Below are 12,087 nucleotides of genomic sequence, written 5' to 3' on the forward strand. Positions count from 1 at the left end.
AAGGAATAAAGACATAGACTATCTTCTAAATGTGGAGAAAAATCAAAAATCAGAGGTCAAAGGAACTTGGGAGTCCTTGTGCAGGATTCTCTAAAGCAGGGGTTCCCATCGTGGGGTCTATGAACTCCTCTGTTAATGGTAGGGCTCCATGGCATAAAAAATGTTGAGAATCTCTGCTCTAAATGTTAATGCGGGTTGAGTCAGTGGTAAGGAAGGCAAATGCAATGCTAGCATTCAGTCTGAGAGGACTAGAATATAAGAGCAAGGATGCGATGCTAAGGCTTTATAAGGCATTGGTCAGACTGTACTTGGAGAATTGTGAGTAGTTTTGGGCCCTTATTTAAGAAAGAATGTGCCGGCGTTGGAAATGGCCCAGAGGAGGTTCATGAGAATGATTCCAGGAATAAAAAGTATAGTGTATGAGCAGCATTTGATGGTTCTGGGCCTGTAGTAGCTGGAATTTAGAAGACTGAAGGGGAAATCCAATTGAAACCTACAAATATTTAAAGATTTAGGCAGAGTGGATGTGGAGAGGATGTTTTCGATAGTGAGTGAATATAGGATCAGAGGACACAGCTTCAGAATAGAGGGATGTCCCTTTAGAGCAGAAATGAGAAGGAATTTCTTTAACCAGAGTGTGGCGAATCTGTGGAATTCATTGCCACAGAAGGTTATGAAGTCCAAGTCATTGAGTATATTTAAAGCGGAGGTTAATAGGCTCTTGGTTAGTCAGGGCATCAAAGTTTACAGGGAGAAAGCAGATGAATGGAGTTGAGAGGGATAATAAATCAGCCATGTTGAAATGGCAGAGCAGACTCAATGGACTGAATTACCTAATTCTGCTCCAATGTCTTATGGCCTACAAATGACTGCTGCAGTAAAAACAGGCATTGAGATGCCCATTATTTGCTTTGGTTCAAAAATGGCTTTGAGTCATTTATAACAATTATACACAAAAGACCCAAGGACCACACACATATACAAAGAAGCAAGAGAAGATAAGGGTTTCAGTTTCTCCTGGAATTACATCATCCCAACTATACTTAATAACTTGACTGCCAATAAATCTATACTATAATGGCAAGATTGTCCCAATATACATGCAATAAAGAAGTTAACTAAAGTTTAAAATCTTTGCCATTTTTATTGCTTTATGTTCTGCACACTATTTAAATTCGTAAATTCCTGATGTTGCTTTAAGAATATTCATAATGGAAGGAAACTTGTAATCTATCTGGGCAGCTCAAATACAGGTTTAAATAAAGCTGAGTACAATATCAAGTTCTAAAGTTCCTTAAGATTTAGTACTAGTCTGTAGTTGCCCATCTGTTTAATGAATTTTAATTTTATTATTATTATCTGTATACACTCATGCCATTACTATGCCTCCTTCACTAAAGCATCATTGTCTGTGAAGCTAATGGCAGAGAAATACAATGTATTCTTAGGAAGGATTATTGACTTCAAATGTTGACTACTTTTTCTTTCCATAGATGCTTCTTGACTGGTTGGGCTCTTCCAGCATTTCTGTTTATGTTTCTGATTCTTGCAGCTGCAGTTTTATTTATTTTCAATGTAAAAATAACTAGTTCTCTGTATACCTCAATGTTAATTGTCTGACCATTTTCTCATTAATAGCAGCTGTTTATATTCATGTCACAAGTACAGTAAAAGATTGAGGTCAATATTTTTTGGCTGTGTAAACTGGAACTGCGGAACGATTCTAGACCATAAGACCGTAGGTCCATGAGACATTGGAGCAGAATTTGGCCATTCAGCATATTGTCTCGCTCTGCCATTCCACATGGCTGTTTTTTTTAACCTCTCAACCCCATTCTTCTGCATTCTCCCTGTTTTTGAGGATGTGACTAAACACATTGATGAAGGAAGAGCAGTAGATGTAGTGTATATGGATTTCAGCAAGGCATTTGATAAGGTATCCCATGCAAGGCTTATTGAGAAAATAAGGAGGCATGGGATCCAAGGGGACCTTGCTTTGTGGATCCAGAACTGGCTTGCCAACAGAAGGAAAAGAGTGGTTGTAGATGGGTCATATTCTGCATGGAGGTCAGTGACCAGTGGTGTGCCTCAGGGATCTGTTCTGGGACCTTTACTCTTCGTGATTTTTATAAATGACCTGGATGAGGAAGTGGAGGGATGGGTTAATAAGTTTGCTGATGACACAAAGGTTGGGGGTGTTGTGGATAGTGTGGAGGGCTGTCAGAGGTTACAGCGGGACATTGATAGGATGCAAAACTGGGCTGAGAAATGTCAGATGGAGTTCAACCTAGATAAACGCGAAGTGGTTCATTTTGGTAGGTCAAATATGATAGCAGAATATAGTATTAATGGTAAGACTCTTGGCAGTGTGGAGGATCAGAGGGATCTTGGGGTCCGAGTCCATAGGATGCTCAAAGCAGCTGCGCAGGTTGACTCAGTGTTAAGAAGGCATATGGTGTATTGACCTTCATCAATTGTGGAATTAAATTTAGGAGCTGAGAAGTAATATTGCAGCTATATAGGACCCTAGTAAGACCCCACTTGGAGTACTGTGCTTAGTTCTGGTCGCCTCACTACAGGAAGGATGTGGAAACCATAGAAAGGGTGCAAGGACGTTGCCTGGATTGGGGAGCATACCTTATGAAAACAGGTTGAGTGAACTCGGCCTTTTCTCCTTGGAGCGATGGAGGATGAGAGGTGACCTGATAGAGGTGTACAAGATGAGGAGAGGCATTGATTGTGTGGATAGTCAGAAGCTTTTTCCCAGGGTTGAAATGGCTGCCACAAGGGGGCACAGGTTTAAGGTGCTGCAGAGTAGGTACAGAGGAGATGTCAGGGGTTACTCAGAGAGTGGTGAGTGTGTGGAATGGGCTGCTGGCAACAGTGGTGGAGGCGGATACGATAGGGTCTTATAAGAGACTTTTGGATAGGTACATGAAGCTTTAAAAAAGCTATGGGCAACCCTAGTAATTTCCAAGGTAAGGACATGTTCAGGACAGCTTTGTGGGCCGAAGAGCCTGTATTGTGCTGTGGGTTTTCTATGTTTCTATGTAATCTTTGACACTGACTAATCAAGAATTGATCAACCTCTGCTTTAAATATACTCAGTGACGGCCTCCACAACGGTCCATGGCAATGAATTCCACAGAGTCACTACCCTTTGGCTAACTCACTATAGGAAAGTGCCTCTCCACATCTACTCTATCTGGGCCTTTCAACATTCAATAGGTTTCAATGAGATCCCCCCACCTCATTCTTCTAAACTCCAGCGAGTACAGACCCAATGCCATCAAACGTTCTTCAAACATTAACGCTTTCATTCCTGGAATTATTCTTGTAAACCTCCTCGGGACCCTCTCCAATGCCAGAACATCTTTTCTTAGATATGATAAGGGGCCCGAAACTGCTCAGAAAACTCCAAATGCTGTCTGACCAAAGCCTTCGCATCACATCCATACTCTTTTATTCTCGTCCTTTCAAAATGAATGCTAACATTATATTTGCCTTCCTTACCACCAACTCAAGTTAACCTTTAGGGAATCCTGCACAAGGACTCCCAAGTCCCTTTTCACCTCTGATTTTTGAAGTTTCTCCCTATTTAGAAAATAGTCTATGCTTTTATCCCTTCTACCCAAGTGCATGACAGTACACTTCCCCGTGGGCTCATCCACAGCCGTCCTAAAAAGCCATCTTGTAGGCATTCTACAAATTCCCTCTCTTGAAACCTGGAACCAACTTGATCTTCCCAATCCATCTGCATATTGGAATTCCCCAGGACAATCATAACATTGTCCTTTTCAATGGTTTTTCTATCTCTCATTGTACGTTGCCTGTATATAGCTCCTATCAGTCTTTTCCACTTGCACTTTCTTAATTTTACCCACAGGATTCTACATCATCCAATTCCATGTCACCTCTTCCTAAGGATCTGATTTCACTTTCTACCAACAAAGCTACCCCATCCCTTCCACCTACCTGTCTGTTCTTTCAATACAATGTGTATCCTTCGATGCTAAGCTCCCAACTATGATCTTCTTTCAGCAACATCCCAGTGACGTCCATGACGTTGCGCCTGCCAATCTCTAACTGCGCGTCCTCACAATCTCACTATAAACTTGCATACCAGCTGCCTCGTCCTCAACCCTGTGACCCCGGTTCCCATCCCCCGCAGCTCCAGCGAATCTGCCCACACGGATGTTGGTCCCCCTCAGGGTCAGGTGTCCTTTCTGTACACGTCATATCTTCTCCAGAAAATATCCCAATGATCTGGAAATTTGAAACCATGTCCCCTGCACCACTTCCTCAGCAACTCATTCAACTGTACCATCTTCCTATTCCTTCTCTGACTAGCGCTTGGCACTGGGAGTAATCTAAAGATGACTAATTTGGAGCTCCTTTTCTTCAGCCTTTTCCCTAACTCCCTATAGTCACTGCACAGGACCTCTTCCCTAATTTTACCTATGTTATTGGACCTCTATCCACTCACCTTCCCTCTTGAGAATATTCTGCAGCCCTTCTGAGACACCCTTAACCCTGTGAGGCAACACACCATCCTGGCAACTCCATTTTCTGTCCTCCTGACTTTACCCTTGGCTGCTGATCCTTAGAGCTGGCCACAGTGAAATTGGCCTTGCTGCTGCTGTTGTGGCCTGATGGATCACTCCTCCAATAAGTCATCCCCTGATAGATTCTTGTGGATTATAGGGCACCTTCAGAATATGAGATCAGCTTTTTAAGGATCTGCATATAAAGAAGCCTTAAAAGAATCAGCACTCAAAGAAAGGGATCACGAATATTTTCTTGACCCGTGAGGAAGGAACTATGACATATAACTGGCAGACATCTAACTCCTCTCCTATCTCAAAGGGCTGACACCTGTCTTCTATAGTGGTGTAGCAAACAATCGAAATTGAATCCAAAAGAAACAACTCTCCAGCTCTGGGCATCTAGAGATAGGCAAACCTAAGAAGGAAGTTTAGGTTTAAATGCAGCTCTCATTTGACACAGATGCTACTCACATCCAGCAGAAGCTCTCCTTCCGGTGATAAATTCCTAATCAGAGCCATGCTTTGATTGTCCCTTGTGTTGTGGCTGAGAAGATGGTGAGTCTCCTTTTTCAGCTCTGTGTCTTCCAAGGCTGCATCACAATCAAACATCAAATGATTAAAGTTAGCTTAATGCAACATAGTGTGTGCTCTAAGATAGCAATCATATCAAGAAAATCATACTATAAATCATACTGTTCCTCCCACCTCCCTTATTGGATAGCCCAGCAGAGGGGAAGGTAGGAAATTTCATAAGAGAGGAGATGGTGCTGGAGACGCCAGATTACCCACTGCATAGCAGTCAGTTAGAAAAAAACGCAGTGAGAAAAGATACACAGTCCTATTTTCTGCTCCTATAGCATGAAACTTTCAGGGATTCTGATTAAAATGTTGATACGAAAATATGAGAAGGGGAGAGAGGGATGGAATGAGAGCCACAGGCTTGATGTTTTGATCCTTGCATGGGTTTGCTGACTGGAAATCTCTGCTGTGGGACTGCATGTTTTTACAAGAACATAAGTGTGGCAGAGAAGTTGAAGGATTAGTAGGTATCTCTCATTACTCTGGTAAGGGTCAAATGCCATTGAGGCTCCCTTGAGGGAACTTTATACCGAGGTATTTTGGAAGGTGATTATACTTATGGAGAGAGGAGAACTGCGGTCGCAGAGAAGCTGCAAACACCACACAGTCAGCACGTGAGGACAGGATTTAACCAAGGCTTTGGCACAGTGAGGCAGTGGCTCTACTAGTAGAGACACTACTAGTGCAGGACAGAGATAGAGAGCTTAGCAACATGCTGTCATGCTAGCAAAACAAGTTGGTCACTGAAATCGGTAGTGGGGCAGTGCTGATATTGATCTACATCAATGGCGCTAAGTTTGACAAGTTTGAGAGCTTCAGGTTCCTAGGTGAACATCACTAACAGCCTTGATAATAGCCACAGATCTGCCTGTGACAGTAAGAAACTGCAGAGGACTGTAGACACTGCTCAGCACATCACGGTAACCAGCTTCCCCGTCACGTCTTCTGTCTACACATCTTGCTGCCTCAGTAAACCTGCTAGCATAATCAAAGACTGTACCCACACCAGACATTCTCTCATCTCCCTTCTCCCAATAGACAGAAGATACAAAAGCCTGAAAGCAAGTATTGCCAATTTCAAGGACAGATTCTACCCCATGGTTATAGGACTATTAAATGGTTCCTTCATACGATAATATTGATTCTTGACCTTACAACCTACCTCGATATCTGGCACCTTATTGTCTGCCTGTACTGCACTTTCTCCGCAGTTGTTGCACTTTAGTCTGCATTCTGTTATTGTTTCACCTTGTACTACCTCAATGCACTGTGATGAATTGGTGTGTATGAACAGTATGCAAGACAAGCTCTGTACTGTACTTCAGTACATATGACAATAATAAACCAAATCCAATAGTAATTCCAAATTCCATGCTGCATTAGTACCTACAGCTGTTAAAACATATCCCTGTGGCTGGTAGAACTAGCAACTCACTTCAAAATGGTTTTTAAAAAAAACATGAATTTAGATTTATTTTTATTTTAGGGACAATGGACTTCAGCAACGAGGAGGCCAGTGAAGCTGGGATTGTTCTCCTTAGAGTAAGGGAAGTTTAAGGGCAGATTCAATTGATTTGTTTTTCATTCCAAAGGGCTTGATAGGATAGGAAGAAATGGTTTCACCAGCAAAATAGTTAGCCAGAGAACCAAGAGTTGGGAACCAACCAAGTTGGAAACAGACTGAAGAATAAATTTCAAAAGGGAATTGTTTAAGTACATCAGAAGCAAAGAATTTATAGGCTGTGGGAATGAATGGGGAAGTGGGACTACTTTTATAGCTCTTTCATTGAAATGAAACAAGCTGGATAGACCAGTTGGTCTCCACTGCCGTGAGATTCTATGATTTCAAACTTTTCCTCCATCTGGTATTTATTTTCGAAGAAAATTTTCCCCTGGATTTTGTTAAATTCCATTCAGCGTGAACAGCATTAGCAGTGTGAAAGAAGCTACAGCTAGATGGATTTGCAGTTTGACCGAGACTTGAAGCATGTTTGGTATGAGCAGCATGACCGAGTTTGACAATGTAACCAGAACCAACAAAGTGAGAGAGTTTAACGAAGTGACCACTTCTAGTGATGTGAATGGATTTATCAATGTGACTGGAACTTGTGGTGTGGATGGGTTTATCAGTAAAACTAAAACTCTCAGTTTCAGTGAGTTTATGAGTGTGCTTAGAACTAGCAGTATAGATGTGTTTGATAGAGTGACTCCAACAAATAGGATGAATGGATTTACCAGTGTGGTCAGGACTAATTGTGATTAGGTTTAAGAATGTTACCATAATTAACAGATTGAATCGGTATTTCCAGTGTTTATTTGGATCGATATTTGCACACAGATTAGGAAACACTAGTGATACTCAACAAATCAGTCAGCATCTGTAGAGACAGAAACAAAGTTAATATTCCAGGTTCATGATCATTCATCAGAATTTTGATGATGAATTATCGACTTGAAACAATAACTCCATTTCTCTCTCCACAGATGCTGCCTCTCCCGTTGAGTATTTCTAGCATTTACTGTTTTTTCTCCTTACTCCTGAATAGATATTACACATTTTATTTGTGTTCAATAAATTTTATAAACCTAAATTTAACTGACAGTTTACTGTTCTGAATAATTATTTTCCTTCTTCCAGTATTACTGGGATAAGACATAAAAATTAAGGGTTAGGGTAATGGAAAGGACATACTATATCTAGAAATAATTTTTTTTGATTCAGCTCTACAAATGAAAATTGACAGCCTATTTAACTGTGAAAAATATCATATTAAAGCTGACTATGGCTCTTAGCCTGAAAGGATTTGCTAGAAATTGGGAATTAATTCTTTTTCTCTCTCTCCTTTTTCTCCCTCTGTCCCTCTCACTATACTCCTTGCCCATCCTCTGGGTTTTTCCCCCTCCCCATTTTCCTTCTCCCTAGGCCTCCTGTCCCATGATCCTCTCGTATCCCTTTTGCCAATCACCTGTCCAGCTCTTGGCTCCATCCCTCCCGCTCCTGTCTTCTCCTATCATTTTGGATCTCCCCCTCCCCCTCCCATTTTCAAATCCCTTACTCACTCTTCCTTCAGTTAGTCCTGACGAAGGGTCTCGGCCCGAAATGTCGACTGCACCTCTTCCTAGAGATGCTGTCTGGCCTGCTGCATTCACCAGCAACTTTGATGTGTGTTGGTTGAATTAACTGACAGTTGTTCCTCCCTCTTCCGAACCCTCATGGAACTGAGGCTAAAACACAACAACTAGATATCCGCAGCATAACCTGCAGATGCGTCTGTTTTTTGTTCTCATCCATGCTAAACACTGACATCTAGTGGTGGGTAAGTGAGCACTGCAGATCTCAGCCCAAGTGGCAATGCATAATTGTAATGGAAGACCAACACATTTACTGGCTAAGCAATGCATTGTCTCCAAAATCTGTCATATTTTCTCCCCCAAGAGTTTCAGGAATTTTAGTGGCTTTGAAGGGTAATCATCTTGTCTGAGCAGCTGAGAAAAAGATTAAGAATAGGCCCTCTTCTGTGTGACATTAGAATTTCTCTAAGGGGATAGATGCAGAGAGGTGGATGACAAATTATAAATTGTCTCAGCAGCTAAGTTTCTGAAATAATTAAATGTATTTCAAAATCATTTGAAGGTTTTGATGAGGCAGAATCACACACTAAATTTGGGGTGAATTTGTAGATCCAAGCAAGGATGATATATACTCATACATTCCTCTTATGCAGTAAATCAATTCAAGGCACAGCACATCAGTGTTAGCAGGGAAGATCTGACAATGAAATAAGGAATGATGGCCAAGTGCTTGGCTGGATAAATAGGACTTTCAGACCATCTTTAGGGAAGGGAGAAGTAGGAAAACAGTAAGTTTGGAAAATGGAGGGACCTCAAAAATTTAGGACATGGGCATTTGGAGCAAGTCAGTTCAGCAGTTGAGCTGAATTGTCTGTAGGACCTGACATTTTTGCAGTGTGGGCTGGGGTCTTGGAGGGAAAGGATGGTTGTGCCACATCCAGTTCAGAGTTGTTGGAGTAGACTTGGAAACAATTCGATGTAGCAGAGCTGAGGCGAGGTGAAGTCGAGGAAAGATCCAAAGTTTGACCGATTTAAGAGCCGAGCCGAATTGGAAAGGTCGGGTCGAGGCCGCAGAACCTGAGTCTGAGGGCATAACGAAGTGGCAAGCTCAAGTCCGAAAGCGAACAACCCAGGGTTTGGACGAATTAAGTGCCAGGCCAGATTGAAATGGTCGGTGTATCAGGGTCGGAAGCGAGGGATGGTCCAGTTTAACTCGCTGCTTGGTGGGGTTTGCTTGTTTCTGAGCTGGATTGAGGTTGAGGTCTGCAACTAGTGGACTTCTGTATCATCTGCAGTGATGCCTGGCTTTGCGAACTTCAGTTCCGAATGCTGTCTGCTTGTTTTTATTGTTCACATATTTTCCCCTCTCTCACACTGGGTGTTGGACGGTCTTTTGTTTTTAATGGGTTGTATTGGATTTCTTTGTTTTGTGGTGGCCTGTAAGGAGGCAAATCTCAAGCTTGTACAAAGTATACATACTTCGATAATAAATAACTTTGAACTCTAATAGGATGTGGGAAGGGGTTTGGGGGGGGGAAGCACAGAGCCCAGAAATTGAGGATTACAGAGATCTGGTAAATTTGTAAGATTAGGCATTGTCTGCAGAGATAATGAGACCTCATGGAAATTTGAAATAATAACTATTTTAAAACCACTGAACAGGTGCCAATGTGAGCTTGAAGGGGTGGTGGGTGGTGATAGTTTAATAGTGCAAGCCAAGACTTGTGAGTATTGGAAGATTGGCTTTACATAGAGGGCAGGCCTGGATTATTTTCCCAGAAAACATTTGACTTCTCGTCTTCGGTAGAGAAATGGACAACAGTCTCAGTAGCAGAGGAAACTGGGACAGAACTGGCAATGTGAAAAGTGAGGAGATGAAGATGTTTAAGCAATTGTTCAATAGAAAGGAGGATAGGATGAATCTTTAGCAGCATTACCTCCGGGCCCATTGACATCAGTTGTTTACACTTGTTCATCGGATAAGAATTTCCTCCAGAAAAGCATTTTATGCAGCAGTGTATACACTTTCCCACATTTCGGTTAAAACACATTTAAGTAACATTTCAATATGTTGGTGAAAGCTGATTGTCCTCAAATGGATGTTACACCTGCTACTCAGCCAACAACTCTCCTACTTGCTTTGAGCGAAGGGATCAGTTGCCACTTGATTAACAGTCTGGGGATGATAGGGGACAAAGTCTGCAAAAGGATATTGCAATTCATTAAGCATAGAGTTTGTGATTTCCTGAAATGCTATTCTTTTCTTAGTCATAGTCATACTTCATTGATCCCGGGGGAAATTGGTTCTTCAACGCAATTGCATCATGTCACCTGAACAATCTTTCAGCAATTATTTCAGTGGACAAATTCCCCCCTGCATCCAAATATGCAGTCTTAAAAAATGGTGTTATTTTGATCAGTATTATTGCGTTAGATTCTAAAGAAGCAGATCATATTTGTTCCCCTCTGTCTGTAATCTGGATCACTGTTGCCAAGCCTCAGGTTTAGCAACCGCTCAGGCGTGTCTGAATACAGTCATCCCTGACAGCTTTGCGTGCAGTCGACAGAAGAAGCTATCTACACTGGAGACATATGGGCGGGGGTTGGGCACGGAGCCATCTCATCTGTATAGCTCCACCCTCCCCTGCTCTCATTTCAACCACCACCCCTCCCCCCTTCCCTTCTCACCATCCACCCCCAACCCATCCTTTAGAAAAACAGCGGAATTCCATCCAACTGAAACACTGAACACACATTGCCAAATGAGCAGAGCCCTGCTGTCACGCAACGTAGCAGACTGTCAATCTTCCCTCTGTGTCTGACATGCCGTTGGCTCGCGTTCAAAGCCATTGCGTGCAAACGGGCAAGCCACATAACTCTATAAAGAATTTCATAATAACAACAGCTGTTAAATATTGATGACTGCTGCCAAGCATTCAGAGCTGTTCTTAAAGGTTAAACCGGAATGTAATGGAACCTAATTCGTTGCTGTTTGCTCTATCAGATACCCAGAATTTTCTCTTTATTTACGGCAACCATGACTTTTAGCCACGATAGAGAAACAAGTATGCTAATTAATTACAAAAGCACACGCACGCACATGACATTTACAGTGGGGAGAAAGAACAATAAGCACAGATAAAACGTGTTAAAAAGGGCACAGAAGTGTAGGAAAAATAGAATTTAAAAAAGCTAAAGAGAAAATGCAAAGGAAAAGAGTAAAAATGAAAAGGAAGGAAGACGATTCAAGGCAGGAAAAAAATGGGAAATGAGAGGAAAAAAGATGATAGAATCAAAAAGCGAGAAAGAGAGACAGCGAAAAGAGTGAAAGAGGGATTAAGAGTAGAAAGGCATGGAGTGGATAATTTGGGATTCTCAGCAGTCACATCAGCTGACATGACATTTCTGAGGTGCAGATTTAGCGAGGAATTAGAAAAAGTCTTGAAAGTTATTTGTTGGGAGTGAAAAGAAAATAGGAAGGGACACACTGACCATTTTAAAGCATACGATTCATTTGCTGAAGATTTTTTTTTAACAAGACTGTTTTCCAGATGACATAAATTTACTTATAGGTTATTTCCGTGATAAATGTTAAACTTTTTAAAATTGAGAGTGAGTAATTAATTCCGTACTCTTAAATCCCCCTTCTTTTCTATCCCTCTGGAATTGTCCATGGTAAAAATGCACTGCACACATCTGTCTTTAGATGTAATGTTATTCACCAATTTTCCATTTTCTGGAATCTTTACCTTGACACCACTTCCTTCCATTTGAATAGGAAGTCTTTTATCCCTCTAAGAATAGATATAGTATTGATGTACCAAAATAAAATGCGTTTGATAGTACAAAGTGTTACCCTTAGAAATGAATACAACTCATTCAGTCCCTT

The 12,087-nt window shown here is 41.6% G+C and overlaps 1 protein-coding gene and 1 long non-coding RNA gene across 14 annotated transcripts in view; one reads left to right on the forward strand and one right to left on the reverse strand.

Moving 5' to 3' along the window:
• The window catches only part of LOC134357955 (aryl hydrocarbon receptor-like), a 196,967-nt gene that overhangs the window by 67,131 nt on the left and 117,749 nt on the right, over positions 1-12,087 (reverse strand). For 12 of the 13 annotated variants that reach the window (XM_063069776.1, XM_063069766.1, XM_063069769.1 and 9 more), the window contains one exon: positions 5,019-5,137. In XM_063069776.1, coding sequence (XP_062925846.1) covers positions 5,019-5,137 — 119 coding nt within the window. Of the gene's footprint in view, positions 1-5,018; positions 5,138-10,135; positions 10,453-12,087 lie in introns of those variants that run through there. The other variant, XM_063069775.1, reaches the window with a different exon arrangement.
• LOC134357959 (uncharacterized) overlaps positions 8,220-12,087 on the forward strand; it is a 28,126-nt gene continuing 24,258 nt past the window's right edge. The window contains exon 1 of the long non-coding RNA XR_010020764.1: positions 8,220-8,443. This is a non-coding gene — a long non-coding RNA (uncharacterized LOC134357959). The remainder of the gene's footprint in view (positions 8,444-12,087) is intronic.

The sequence above is a fragment of the Mobula hypostoma genome, chromosome 17, assembly GCF_963921235.1.
Source record: "Mobula hypostoma chromosome 17, sMobHyp1.1, whole genome shotgun sequence".
Taxonomy (NCBI): Eukaryota; Metazoa; Chordata; class Chondrichthyes; order Myliobatiformes; family Myliobatidae; genus Mobula; species Mobula hypostoma.